At 37.7% G+C, this 13,903-nt stretch overlaps 1 protein-coding gene across 1 annotated transcript in view; it reads right to left on the bottom strand.

Annotated features, from left to right (window-relative positions):
- Positions 1-12,114, bottom strand: part of LOC134797101 (serine/arginine repetitive matrix protein 1) — a 32,122-nt gene extending 20,008 nt beyond the window's left edge. Inside the window, exons 1-8 of the mRNA XM_063769326.1 lie at positions 11,905-12,114; positions 9,819-9,861; positions 8,653-8,820; positions 6,907-7,592; positions 4,529-4,740; positions 3,727-3,858; positions 2,001-2,133; positions 1,214-1,365 (exon numbers count right to left, since the gene is read on the bottom strand). Coding sequence (XP_063625396.1) covers positions 1,214-1,365; positions 2,001-2,133; positions 3,727-3,858; positions 4,529-4,740; positions 6,907-7,592; positions 8,653-8,820; positions 9,819-9,861; positions 11,905-11,943 — 1,565 coding nt within the window. The 5' untranslated portion in view covers positions 11,944-12,114. The remainder of the gene's footprint in view (positions 1-1,213; positions 1,366-2,000; positions 2,134-3,726; positions 3,859-4,528; positions 4,741-6,906; positions 7,593-8,652; positions 8,821-9,818; positions 9,862-11,904) is intronic.
- Between the last annotated feature and the right edge of the window lie 1,789 nt (positions 12,115-13,903).

The raw sequence follows: 13,903 nt of genomic DNA, 5'->3' as shown, positions 1-13,903 counted from the left end.
AAACAGACTCACTAAATTAGTAATGTTTTTTTTTTCTGAAGGACGTTTAGGTAATCGCGCGTAAAGCACTGAATTTGTCGATCTTATTTATAAATTTCGTAAAGTTTGGACTGCTAAAAATGGTAAATTTGTATTACACATATCCTGTACTCGAACTTTTGTAGACTACATTTTTGTTATTATGACTTTGAAGTAGTGTAAATGAAAGTTGAGGAAATCAATTTTCTCCAGAAATTACTTCAAAACAAGTGACAATTTCTTTGAAACTCGACTTAATTTCAACGTAATTTTGATACTTAAACAATCGACAACATTTCCTGAAACTGTTCTTATACATCATTTAGTATAATTAACTACCATAATTTTTTGATGAATTTTTAAAAACTGCCCCTTCTTGTCATGTATTACCGGTGATGCACGCTCGCGGCCTCATTATTAAAAGCCAAGATTAGAAGGCGTGCTAATAGAAACCAATACTTGCTATTTAGATATTACGTAACAAAAGGTGTACAATTTCAACGACCAAATCCATCAATTTCACATTTCTGCTCTAAAATCGATAACGGCCTCTTAATATCAATGTATTACCGTGCTTTTCATTCAGCTAGATAGTTTCCAGGTTTGTAGTTATGTAACTCTCCTCTTTGTAAAAGAGCCAGGGGTTATTAGGTTATTACGTACAGCTACGGGGTCCTACCATTTCCTAGACGATCACATCACTTTTATGGCCAAAAGTTTTAAATGCAAGACAGAGATAAATCACATTCTTAGATAAAGTAGGGTTGCTTTTAGGGTTACGATTTAGGCTTGTAGGGAGAGACATTCTTGACCCACCCCCGAGTAGACGAGGATACAAAGACAATGATCATTTGTTACAGACTACACGATGTCATTATAAACGGATTATACTGTAATTCAAATATTGTAATTTTTTTTCTGGTTGGAAATCAATCGGCGTGATGATCTGCGTTCAAACTGTGCGTGTTGAACGGTTTGTCACCTTGTGGTATAAATCGAAAAGTTAAACTAAATATCGACACTACATCAAAGCAGATGCTGCCTCCTACAGTTCACGCATGCTCTCTTGCGCATTATGCACTTTGTGGCCCGAACCGGAATCTTACATTTAGAAATTTCTCGCTCATAAAAAGGGAGCGTATATGTTGACTCCTACAGTTTACACGGTCCCTAGAGAGCCCTGTAAACAACTTACTTTTGTTTCTCGCTGTCCGTCTTGTTGGTCGCTTCAGTGTGGTTATCAGCGTGCACTTGTATGACTATTTTCTGAGCATCGACGCACCTTCGCATCGGCTTTACGAGCGCTCGTTTCACTTTCGCTGGCTCTGTTTCCACTTTTGGCGGTATCTGCAATAAGAGATATAAATAATTAATAAATAAATATTATAGGACATTCTTACACAGATTGGCTAAGTCCCACAGTAAGTTCAAGAAGGCTTGTGTTGTGGGTACTCAGACAACGATATATATAATATATAAATATGTACTTAAATACACTATCACTCACTACCCACTAGGCCAGACTGGTCGTCGAGATGATGGATATCATATCGTATCAGCAGGACGTCCACTGTTGAAGCGTTGACGCTCTTTCATGTGATGTATGCAGCTTATAGGATATATATTAGGGCCATTTACTCATGTATTTAGTGCAGCAATAAATTATTATTTAAATTGAACACTGTTTTCTATTAAACCGAATCCTCATCTTACATAGCAATCATATCATAAACGATTTAAATTTTATCATATACTCGCTCAATTAATTAAAATATGACTTAAGTAGACAATTAATGAAATAAGTTGCCGATCGGGAAATTCATGACAAGGGCTAAAAATGTAAAATAAAACATTTTCATGTCCCGGTAAGGTCGCCATGTAAGGTGAGGGTTTGGAGTTTTGTGTTCTTGACGTTGTTTTAGTTAGGCCTAATTTGAAATGACCGGGTTGCATGGGATGGTAACCTGGGAAGGAAGACTCACATTGAGCAGGCTCTTGTGTGCGTCGGCGACGGCGCGCAGCAGTAAGCTGTTGCAGGGCGCCGCCGCGCGCGGCCGCGGCCGCACGCGCACCACGCTCGCACATACTCGCGGCGCGCGCTCTAGTACTGCCACTCTGCAACAAATATTACATTCAAGTTAACCATTTGAACGCCAAAGACGTCAACTGACACGCGCGGTGTTTGAGAACGGGACAAGTAGGTACATTATTTTGGGATAAATATTTGTCAGTTTGTCAAGACAGCACTAACCTTTCTCCGGGAGTTGGGATCCGCGCCGACCGAGGACTCGGCCAGGACACACGATTCTTCCAGGAATGCAAAATTCACCAGGTTCGCGGTGCACACAGGCGTCTAGGTGCATGTCTTATTTCGTCTGTCATAGGTGTCAACTAATTAGAGGGCCGCACGGGAGGGGTGAGGGGAGGGGAGACAAATCTGCATATATAGACACTCTTACATGTTATAGATAATATTTTGAACACGCGGCTTCGGACCAATATTGACCTTCATGCATTCCGAAATTATGGACGCGAGCTGGAAGCGAGCGCGCAGTAAGAAAGCCGATGTGTGGAGTGACCAAGGCACACGTGTTTCATACGACGTTTTTCAACACACTTGCGAGGAGAAAACAAAACTTCTCTGCCTCTGCCTACCTCTAACTTTAATCGATTGCTTTTCTTTAAGCTGTATCTTTTACTTAGGTGTGCCAATAAAGAGTATTCTATCTATCTTATATATTAATAAATAAAAACAACGGGTTGCACTCCGGGAGTGCCGACAGAAGTGAAAACTCAATGACTAGTCCAAAATATCTGCAGCACTATGTATAATTGACCCATCCTCCTTTCTATTGAAAAACTTTAGTTCCGAAATTGCTGGTCAGTCAGTGAGCTTGTTTAAAATTCGAATAGAAATTGTAAAGTTACCTTGCAGACCTCGCATCTAAATATATTTGGTCATGATATTTTGAGTTTTATTCACCAGTACTAGAGTTCACTTTTATTAGCGATTTCATCAAGATGTAGCTTTATTGAATTATATTTGAGTGATATAAAGTTAGAATGTATCTGTGAGATCCTCGTATTTCAACCCGTACAAGATTAGAACCCTTTTCATGTAATGTCATTGAGTTTTTCTTTATTGATTTAAATGCCATCTAAACGTTACGGTCACGTGATCGCCTTACGCTGTCTCGAGTTTATAATTTTTTCCCCACCTCAAAAAGTGCCCAGCGCCGCTAAAGAAGTTTTCACTTCAAAAAATTGTTGAAACACTTAGTAAAAGTAGGATAAAAAAAGTGTTATATTACTGCACTAGTTCGATAATTATAACATTATCGCACGATATCTAGGATAAAAGCGGTTCAATAAGTTCCACGTTACGAGCAACTGTGTTGGAAAAACGATTTTCAATTGTAACACAAAGTTGCATTACTTTTTTTTCGTTCGATTTCAAAACAAGATAAATTCAACCATATTTTCTTAACTATTCATTTCAAATTCAACTGGCAATTGTTTTGTACCGTAGACCTTAGTGCCTTTATTCTCAAACGCGTTACTGGCCTGACTTAGCTGTGAATCGTTTGTCTTTATCTGACATTTAGATTTATGTATTTGTAAGAAAGGGATAAAACATAATTTAACTAAATCAGGCCCGTAAAGTTTTATGAATAAGTTGGTAGGACACTAAAGGATTGATAAGCTTACTTGGACGAAATCCTTTTAGAGCTGGTTTCATGCTTATCATCATCATCATCATCATGTTTACGCTGTTTTTCCGGCGGCTCGTCTAAGCGGCTCCGTGCCTTCTTCGGCTCCGGCTCTCGCTCGGGCGTGAATCTGAAATTATTTGTTCTAAAATAATCTTTAACGAAATATAATCGACTTTACAAAACAGTAGTTATGGCAAGTTATGGTAACCAGTTCTACCTACTTCACAAATGTTGGTTTCCAATTACAAATGCACTGGTTACTAAAAAATACCTAGATGTACAGGGTGGCTAAAAAATAACTGCATTCCCGTTGCCAGGGAGGTTTTGAGATTATACTGAGCAACTTTTACTATGGCACCAACCCGGAAATGGCGAAAAAAAATTTGGCTGGTTCATACATATTGACTGGTACATTTTATATGGGTGGGTAATTTTTTTTTGCGCGATTTCGGGGTTGCACCCATTGCTCAGTATAATCCCGAAACCTCCCTGGCAACATGAATGCAGTTATTTTCTAGCCACCGTGTATAATATTTGAAGGACCATGGTTTCCCTAGAAATAAAAACCTGGCGTGATGATAATGGAACCAACTACACTTTATAACAAAAAAATATTATTTTGAAATCGGTCCGTCGGTCCGGTAAGATTCGCCGCATCTCTACTTGCCAAAAAGAGATCTTGTCTGAAAATGGCACATTTTATAAAATAATATGGCACCTACAAAAAAATAATTTAATTATAAATAAATAAGTATAGTACATCACTCTCCTTACTACCTTAATGCGTAATTAACAACCTTTCTGGACTATCGGCCTTCTCAACTTTCTCCTCTCTCGCACCGAGCCTCTCTCTGACCGGTCTCTTGGGCAGCTTCAGCTCTATCTGGGGGAGGGTTTCTACCTCTTTGGGGGGCGCTTTAGGCGAGGGGGCGGGGGAGGGGGAGGGGGAGGGGGACTTGCGGGAGAGGGGAGGGGTGGCGGGGGCGCGGGGTGCCGCTTGGGATATTTCCTGTAACAAAGTTTAAAAGAAAGTTATAATATTTAACCAGAAAGAACCAACTTACATTTAACACATTCACTGCCCCCGACGCACATGTGCGTCCACCGTCATACAAGTTTGTTCCTAGGCCACGCCCCTTGGCAGTGGATGCGTTAAAATGCCATCAATGTATAGTCTTTCCCCAAACACCACTTTTCATCGCAAATGCACATGTTAATTGACCGAGCGAAAGCGAAGGTTTCCGTGTCAGCTTGGGCAAAAATTCTTTCGTATGTCCGGATGTTCTGGTCTACAGGTCGCAATTTTCAACTGATTCTCTTGAAACGTGGTGAGGAGGTTCGTTTTTTTTTTTTGACGATTCAGTTTATGTTTTTTTTCTAAAATGGCGGAGTTATGGCTATGGGGGTTCGCGAGGTCTACCTACAGCTCACAGAGCCACGAAGTATGTCGATTACTCCAATCTCTATGGGTGTACCTAAGATATTTGAAGAGTTCCCTCGATTTCTCCAGGATCCCATCATCAGATCCTGAGATGACAATGTGATCAACTGTGAAGTATAACACGAAAAAAACAAAATAGTCCAGTCATTATCAAGAATCGGTTAGACACATAAAAATAAACCAAAGATCTCAAGACAAATAAAGAATCCGTGACTGGATTTACACGAAAGAAAGTATATTTAAAATTAGCTTTGGATTTCTACGGGCGAGCTGTGACGAAGCGGAAAGTGCTATTTCATGGTATCCACATCATTGTGCGATTACTAACCATAAAGTGAAACCTATACAAACTAAGTAATGGGCATTTCTATTTAAAGTTGTACCAAATTTTTTTGTGTTAGAATTGGGAATTTTTATATTATTTCTACTCAGAATCACAAGCTTTTTTCCATTTTAACTAAGAAAAAAATTAGACCCCAAAATTTTTGGTGATTTTTTTGTGACCGTAACAAAACGAACAAAAAAATTTTTATGACATTTTGAGGACACTTTTTTCTTGTATTAGGATCGAAAGAGCTCGTGATAAGCAGGGATCGGAAATTCGGATGCTTTTATACCTACAATTAAATTCCCGGAAAAAGCTCAGCAAGTATGGAGTCGGCTTCTTAAAAATATTATTTTCATTATTTAAGTTCCAGGATTCCGGGATTGTATAAAACATCAGGAAATTGTGATAACTGTAATAATATTTACGTTATGACTATTTTCAACAATTTTGTTAACATAACTACACGTTGGTAAACAGTTTTAACTACAAACAGGATGTAACAAAAAAAAATTGTGGTGAATCGTTTAAGGGCGTAATAGGTATCGTGTTTTGATTATGGAATATTAGGAGAAACTCTTTTCAAATGTAAAAACATTTTTTTTGTATGGGGCAGGTACGTCTTCCCATTTCAATGTATTTTTTTATGTAATATCTGTTTCCTTAATTATTCTTTTCTTATCAGAAAACGATCGATCACTATTTTTGTTACAGTTTGTATGTACTTATTCTTATTAGGTATTCTATATCTCGAACAAACAAATAAAAACCAATTTAATTTTTCAATAACATATATTTCATGAACTTCCCCATTCACCTACCTGCTTTCTTATCTGTAACCCAACCCTTAAAAACTACCTGGATTCTTATCTAATACTCTATCCTACGGTGAAAGACGGCGCTTTCAAGCAATTGTTGTATTGCCATCCTTTTCTAATTGCTAAACATTAGACAATAACGGAAATGTAAATATACCACGTGTGTTGCTGTAGGTTGATTACATGTTCTATTTTGTATGACTATGTATATTTGTTTTAATTTAGTGATTTAACAAAAATACTAACGTTAGTACCATTATTTTTCATAAGAATAATATGTAACTTAACAAATTTAGTTTGATGTTAATGAATAGTGTTAGTACTGTTAGTTAAACAAACCACATATTTTTTAAAAAGAAACAACTAAAATATGTTATTTAAATACTTTAATACGTATGTGTATATGTATCCTAATTTCCGATATTCCGGGAAATCCCGGGAAATTTATTAGCAAAATTAAATTGAGTCCGCCTCCATACTACTCAACAACAACGCGGTGTTTAGGTATAAAAGCATCCGAATTTCCGAACCCTGGTGATAAGCTCTCGAGATAGGCGTCGTGTGCAAAGGGTTACTGAATTAATGTCATACCTGATATACATCTTCAGCAAAGTCATTCATCAGCTCTTCAGCTTCAGTCCTAATTGTCAGAAAATCCTCATCGTCAGACATGGAATCTAATTGCTCTGCTAATTTCTGTTTCAATCCTTGGATCTTAGCTTCAATCTCATTCATTTCCTTAATTTGTTCATCTCTTGGAGCTGGTACGGTAGGTATGGCAGGAGTGGGAGTTGGAGACACTTCCTCAATATCTTGGTCACTGATTGTGGTAATACTCTCCATGCTAGATTGTGAAGGTTCTGGCTGTGAACTTATAGTAGCAGGATCTATAATGGGTAATATTGGTCGCTTCAATTCTGGTATAGAAGGCTTTTTATCTACTTTTGGGTCTATTTTAGGTGTCTCTAAAGTAATTCCATGGTTCTTCAAGATCTGACCAGCAAATACATCAGTAATGGAAGGTTCAGATTCTTTTTCTATGTTCATGAGTAAAGGTGGTACATTTGGCCTAATCATTTCATGCTTTTTACTCTTCTTCTTACTCTTATGAACTTTTTTGGAATCTTTATCTTTTTTCTTGTGTATTTTTTCTTTGTCCTTCTTTTTGGACTTTTTAGAACTCTCGGATTTTTTAGATTTATCCTTGTCTTTTTTATCTTTAGATTTCTTTTCTTTTGACGATGAACTATCTTTGATCTTCTCGGTTTCTGCAACTTCTGAAATTGATAAATTGTTTCCTGTTGTTATCATTTCTCCGTAAGTAGGGTTGCCATACGTCCGGATTAGTCCGGACATGTCAGGATTTTTGACCCTTTGTCCGGACTGCGGCCGGACTTGGCAAGTATCCGGATTTTTAGGAATGACCTTATAAAAAAAAATGTTTATGTGATATATTTATTACAAAGTACACCGCAGAGAGCAGTGCGCCGCCGGGGCGTCGTTCAAGCTACGCCAAATCTCTGTTACAAGAAATGTCCGGATTTTTAGGGTGATGTCAGGATTTTGATCAGGGCATTTAATTCTACCATATGGCAACCCTATCCATAAGCAAGACAACACAATTTCTTACAAATACAAATTGCGTATACTACTAAAACATAACATGAATATTTTGAGAAAAAATGACTAAAGGATATGTAACCCATAAAAATTGACCTTAGCCTAATATGGCAATGAGCTCCAAAGAAAAACATTGGTCCAAGAATGAGTTAGGTACTAAAACTACAAATGCAAACAAAGGAATTACTATTTTTATAAGGAAATATGGACTAGTTCGCTTCCTCACGAGACTCCAACTTGCCAGATCTAAGACACCAGTCCACTGTTCTACCAACTGAGCAATAGAGATTTACCATTTTCAGCTCACAATCAGCTCTACTGAGTACAGCGAGTACATGTTAAAAAGATTCACTCCTTCTTCTTCCTCGCGTTATCCCGGCATTTTCCCACAGCTCATGAGAGCTTGGGGTCCGCTTGACAACTAATCCCACGATTTGACGTAGGCACTAGTTTTTACGAAAGCGACTGCCATCTGACCTTCCAACCCAGAGGGGCAACTAGGCCTTATTGGGATTAGTCCGGTTTCCTCACAATGTTTTCCTTCACCGAAAAGCGACTGGCAAATAACAAATGATATTTTGTACAGTCAAGAAAGTGGTCTACCACTTTTCGACTCTATCAATCAGATGATAGAGTCGAAAAGTGGTAGACCACTTTCTTGGCTGACCGTACATAAGTAGGCACATAAGTTGAAAAGATTCAAAGGCAAATACTCACTAATCGGTGCTGTAACAGTGACCTCCTGCAACTTCTTCAGCACCTGATGCAACCAGTTGACAAACAGCTCGGTGTTGTCACCGAGGAACAACTGCAGGTCATCCTCCATCTGAGCGCGAGTGCGCTTGTTAGCCACCATGACCATCACGTAGTCTGGGAGCTCGTCATCTGTAAATACGTCAGATATCTATATAAACCCTAACAATAATAAAACCTTCAGCAAAGACATATGTAACTTCGTATAAGACGAATAAAGTCTAAGGAAAAAACGTGCCTCGGAATTCAAGTAAAAGTCATTCTCGAATAGGTGGCGCAAACACCTTTAGCCTATCCTCGGCTAGATGGCGTGACGACACCGTTTCATATTTAACAATTTTAACACATAGATATCAGTGAATGAACATGGATCAAAATGATATAAAAATAATAAAATCATTTATCCATATATATACATTTTTTGATAATTTTATACGTTTTCATTTTGAGTTTTAGTCGTGTGTCGATAGATGGCAGTAAATTTACAGTGACTACACAATTTACAATGACAGGACCCCTCTATACTATCTATTCTTTTTGCCTTCAGTCATCTTTTACAAAATTTAATAAAATAAAATTAAAGTACAATCAATTAACTAAAACAAAAGGCACCATCTTCAAAATATTCTCATTTAGCTTTGGTACACAAATCAAAAATGCAAAACATTTTGTTAAACTTAACAACAATAGGGTAATTCGCCAGTAACTGGCCACTTTTAGTAATTGGCCACCCCAAACCAGAAATGAATTCTATTCACCTATAAATAGAATTCATTTTATTATAAGGTGGCCAGTTATTTAAACCTTATACTAAAATGAATTCTGTTTATAGGTGAATAGAATTCATTTTTAGTTTAGGGCGGCCCGTTACTAAAAGTGGTCAGTTACTAGCGAATTACCGTATGTAGCAGTCAAAATTATTTTTGAGCCACCCCATATGAGCACTCCGAAATAAACAAACGTAAAAGTGAACAGATATTTATACACATATTTAATTACACAAAAGGGTCTACCGCGATACAATTTCATTGTGAAAAATCACAATGAAATTATATCGCGGTAGACCCGTTTGTGTAATTAAATATGTGTACAAAACGCGAGAGTTTAAAGTGTTAGATATTTATACTTACCAACATAACAGCCCAGTTCAGTGAGTTTGGCCTTGATGGCAGACTGAAATCAAACATATTTCAGATGTAAGCGATATCTTCTAACATTAAATATTATTTATAATATGATGCAATCATACTGGGCTGTTCACCAAGTTGGTCACCAAATGTAGGGTGGTCTACACATTGTGTGCGGGACATAGCTATAGTCTGTATCTTTAGGTATTTAAATAAAAGCAAATAAAAGTAAACAAATCGTGCTAAGTGAACTATGATTTAGACGCACTAGCATCAGCTGCCTGTCTAAACCGAAATAATAATAATAATAAGCCCCCAGGGCTGCTTGTGGCGAGCTGAATGGGAAATGACGTCCCTTGGGTCCCCATACCCCCGAGAGTCAGTCAGGCCCCTCTCTCCGGCTTGCCTTCATTGGCCGGCTGGAGTGAACACTGAGCAGGGGCCGCAGGACTCTCACCTCTGGATTGCCTTAACCGGCCATCCAGAGTAGGGTGTCAGAGCTATATGCTCGCAGGGCGGAAGTGAAATATGCCTAAGACGCGAGTTGGCACAGTGGCTGTTTACAGCCACTGGGTAAAAAGCGGTGCACACCTCTCCACGCCCTGAGCCGCTCACGTGATGTTGTCCCCTTGTCGCTCCGTGCGAGCGGCCGTTTTTGGGGACCCATATTGTGAGTTGGCGAGTCACCACCTGGCCCATTTTTTCATGTTTTTTAACATATGAGCAGGGCAGGTGCCATAGTCTCCTCCATAGTCCCGGTTACTAGTCCACTAGCAACTCAACCCAATAGCCCGGTTTATTATTGTACCCTTTTCTTACAATAGTCCTACACTAACCGGGGCTTGTCCTTGGGTGCACTACTATAGTGCAAACAGGGATAATCGTCGGTTGGTGTCACACTACCTACATTTAGAGTAAACTGTCTTATTGCAAGGGGCCTCTACGTGTTGGCTTCGGCCCCACACACGCCTTCCAAATGTCCGGGACCCCAAGGTCCCAAGAATTTGTAATCAGACAGACATAATAATAATAATAAAATCTACCCTCAAATGGCTCTTTAAACCAGTTGAGGGTAGATGAAAACATTACACAATCAAATAATGTAGGTTAAAGTCAGGTCGTTCAACAACTGGTCTAGGCGGTTTTGTATTTGGTTGGTTATCCAATAAATGTTAGAACTACCTGAAAATGTACAAATTATTTGTTTACTTTTATTTAAATACCTAAAGATACAGAGTATATGTATATACTCACATAGCGCTGTCATGCCAATTCATATCAGTGTGATCACCACGTGAAGTATGAGGTTGAGGTAGCCAACATTGTTTAGCATGTAGCAAACAACCCAGTGTGATACCACCATTATACTTATTTTGTTACTAATTTAATAATGCACTGTAGCATAACTTGTATGCAAGTTCTCACACAATCTTAATGAACTTTAAGTTTGGGCTGTCCCAAAATATTTATTTCTAGTCTCCTCAATCAACTTTGTCATGTAAATTATTGTCATGGTTTACATCTTTCCAATATTTTTTACAACCATGATCCAATGTCTTCACCAAATATGTAGTTCTGTGGGAGTTATAGGCCTTTTAAAACTGCAAAAGCACAGCTCTAGAGCCTAGGATCCCTAGGAGCATATGCAATAATATGCATGGACAAATCTAATCTAAACAAGTCAGTATTCTGTGTTTTCTACAGTGTCTTTTCTTCTCCCTACCAGACAGGATGACTGCAAGAAACAATTGATCAAGCTATTTTTACAGTAAGTTCATTGTAATAAATGAATTACACAAGTGAAGATAGGAAATCAGTAACTTTATATTTTAAGTTGCTAGATTTGTATTCAGGTACTGTTAGGATATCTGAGGCTTTAAATGGATTTCTTGGCGTTAATTCAGTTATTCTAACTCGCTGCGGAACTATGCTGCCGTGTTAGTTATATTTTATATTGTATGGTTATGCTACACTCCAGATGACAATTAAGTGCAAGGGAAATGTAACTTGTATATAATAATACAAATAAGATTTATACTCTGAAAGGAGCTATTAGAAGCAGTTAAAATATGTAACAGAGCTTATTTACCCGCATCTTTTGGCCAATCTCACTGCCGACGACGTCCATTTCGATGTCGAGTTAATCTGTCCTTTCACAATAAACGCTTCTTACTAAAACTTAGTACACTAACTAACACTTTAATGTTCTAAATAGGACATTGTAAATCTACAGTTAATAGCTATTTACAGTCCGTAATTTAATTTTAATTTTAGGGATTATTTCTTTTCTTCATTTGTCAATTTTGTTGCAGACGAAAACTACGTTCCAATCTGCACACCACCACCTTACCTTAGTATTATTATTGTTCATAGCATCTGTGAGCGTAGCAAAGAAAGGTTGTCTACAAATAAATAAATAAATTATTAATAAAAGCATAGTTAATGATAGAATTAGTAAGCTATTGTAGCAATCCTTTGATAATTAGTTGGCTATCATTATTATTTTTATACCAAAAAATAACAACTTGCGTGGATCGGAGTAGAAAAGTAAATTCGTTTTCGTTTAGAAATTGCTTACAAAAATGCACAGAAAACCGCCGGGGTTGGTCTGTGCAAGAATGTTACTGCATACGTGGTTATATTCTCTTTGCTGCATACATTTGTTTGTGTTTTGGAATATTTGTTGCGATATGCGTCAATATTTACGAGTTATACTTGGTCAAGAAGATCTTGTCAGTAGAAAAAGGCGGCAAATTTGAAAAATGTAGGCGCGAAGGGATATCGTCCTATAGAAAATTTTAATTTCGCGCCTTTTTTTACTGACAAGATTTGCTTGACCAGCTTTATATTTAGAGATATATATAAACCGATTACATGCCAGAGGGCCTACCGCGAAACATTATCTGCCTCTCTATCGCTCGAATATGTAAGAGTGATATTCTAGAAAGGGAGATTATGAAATTTTAATTTTCGTGTTTCGCGGTAGCGGGGGTTCCTTGTAGGACAAAACGTAGTGATTATATTCTCTTTGAACAAAACTTCGAGGAGGGAAAATGACGTCATGCAATCATGCAGTTTTGAGTATAAGTATATATGAAAATTGAGTAGAAGAACGATAACTCCATACAAAAAAATGTCCCTTTCAAAAGTTCGTTTATACTACTAGCGCTCTGGTAGGATACCATTGTAATTAGAATTGACAACTCGTTTAGCCTAGCGGGTATTGGCAGTAATCCAGTTCAGGAAGCTAATGGTCCTGGGTTCGAATCCCGGAGAGGGAATTTCTTTTTGTATTTTTTTCTTTTTTGTTGGGGTCAGGTTTTTAAGAGCCCATCAACATGCACACTAGCGCCACTACTGAATACATTAAACTAGTTTTTATGTTACTGGATTCGTCAATCTACCCGTCCAAAGTTAAAACGGCCGTTTTTGTTTTGAGCACATAGATCGACGAATCCAGCAACTTAAATACTAGTTTGATGTATTCAAAAGGTACTTAAATACACAATACAGTCCGTAGCGGCCCCTTTTTTAAATTTAAACATAGTCTAATAAAACATGGTCTTCCATTCCCAGAGTGACACGGGGCTACGTCACAACAACATGGCCGCTATATATAGCGCTATCGCATATTATCATATAGCGCTGTCGCATGATGACGTAAGCCCGTGTCAGTTAGGTGACCTAGAAAAGACGGGAATGGAGTACCAGGCGGAGTATATTATTATACCATGAATTTAAATAATCACGATTATTTAGCAGTGGCGCTAGTGTGCACGTTGTTGGGCTCTTAAATTAGCATATCACAAATAAATAAAAAAATACGTTAAAAGATAATGATTAGGTACTATATTTAGAAATTCGTCAAATATAAAAGGTAACAAAAAGTTACGTATTAAGATATAAATATTTTCATTCCTATTAGCATTACTGTATATATGTTAGGAGTATTACATATGAATACATACACAGTGGCGTAGCTAGCATGGGTGGCACCCGGGGCGGAAATTGTGGGTGTCACCCCAAAATTCAATCAAAATTGTAAAATATGTTTAATATTTTACAATTATAAAATTACGTTTAATATT

The sequence above is a fragment of the Cydia splendana genome, chromosome 14 (genome assembly GCF_910591565.1).
Source record: "Cydia splendana chromosome 14, ilCydSple1.2, whole genome shotgun sequence".
NCBI classification, from domain to species: domain Eukaryota; kingdom Metazoa; phylum Arthropoda; class Insecta; order Lepidoptera; family Tortricidae; genus Cydia; species Cydia splendana.
This window is presented reverse-complemented; position numbering and strand designations above follow the sequence as displayed.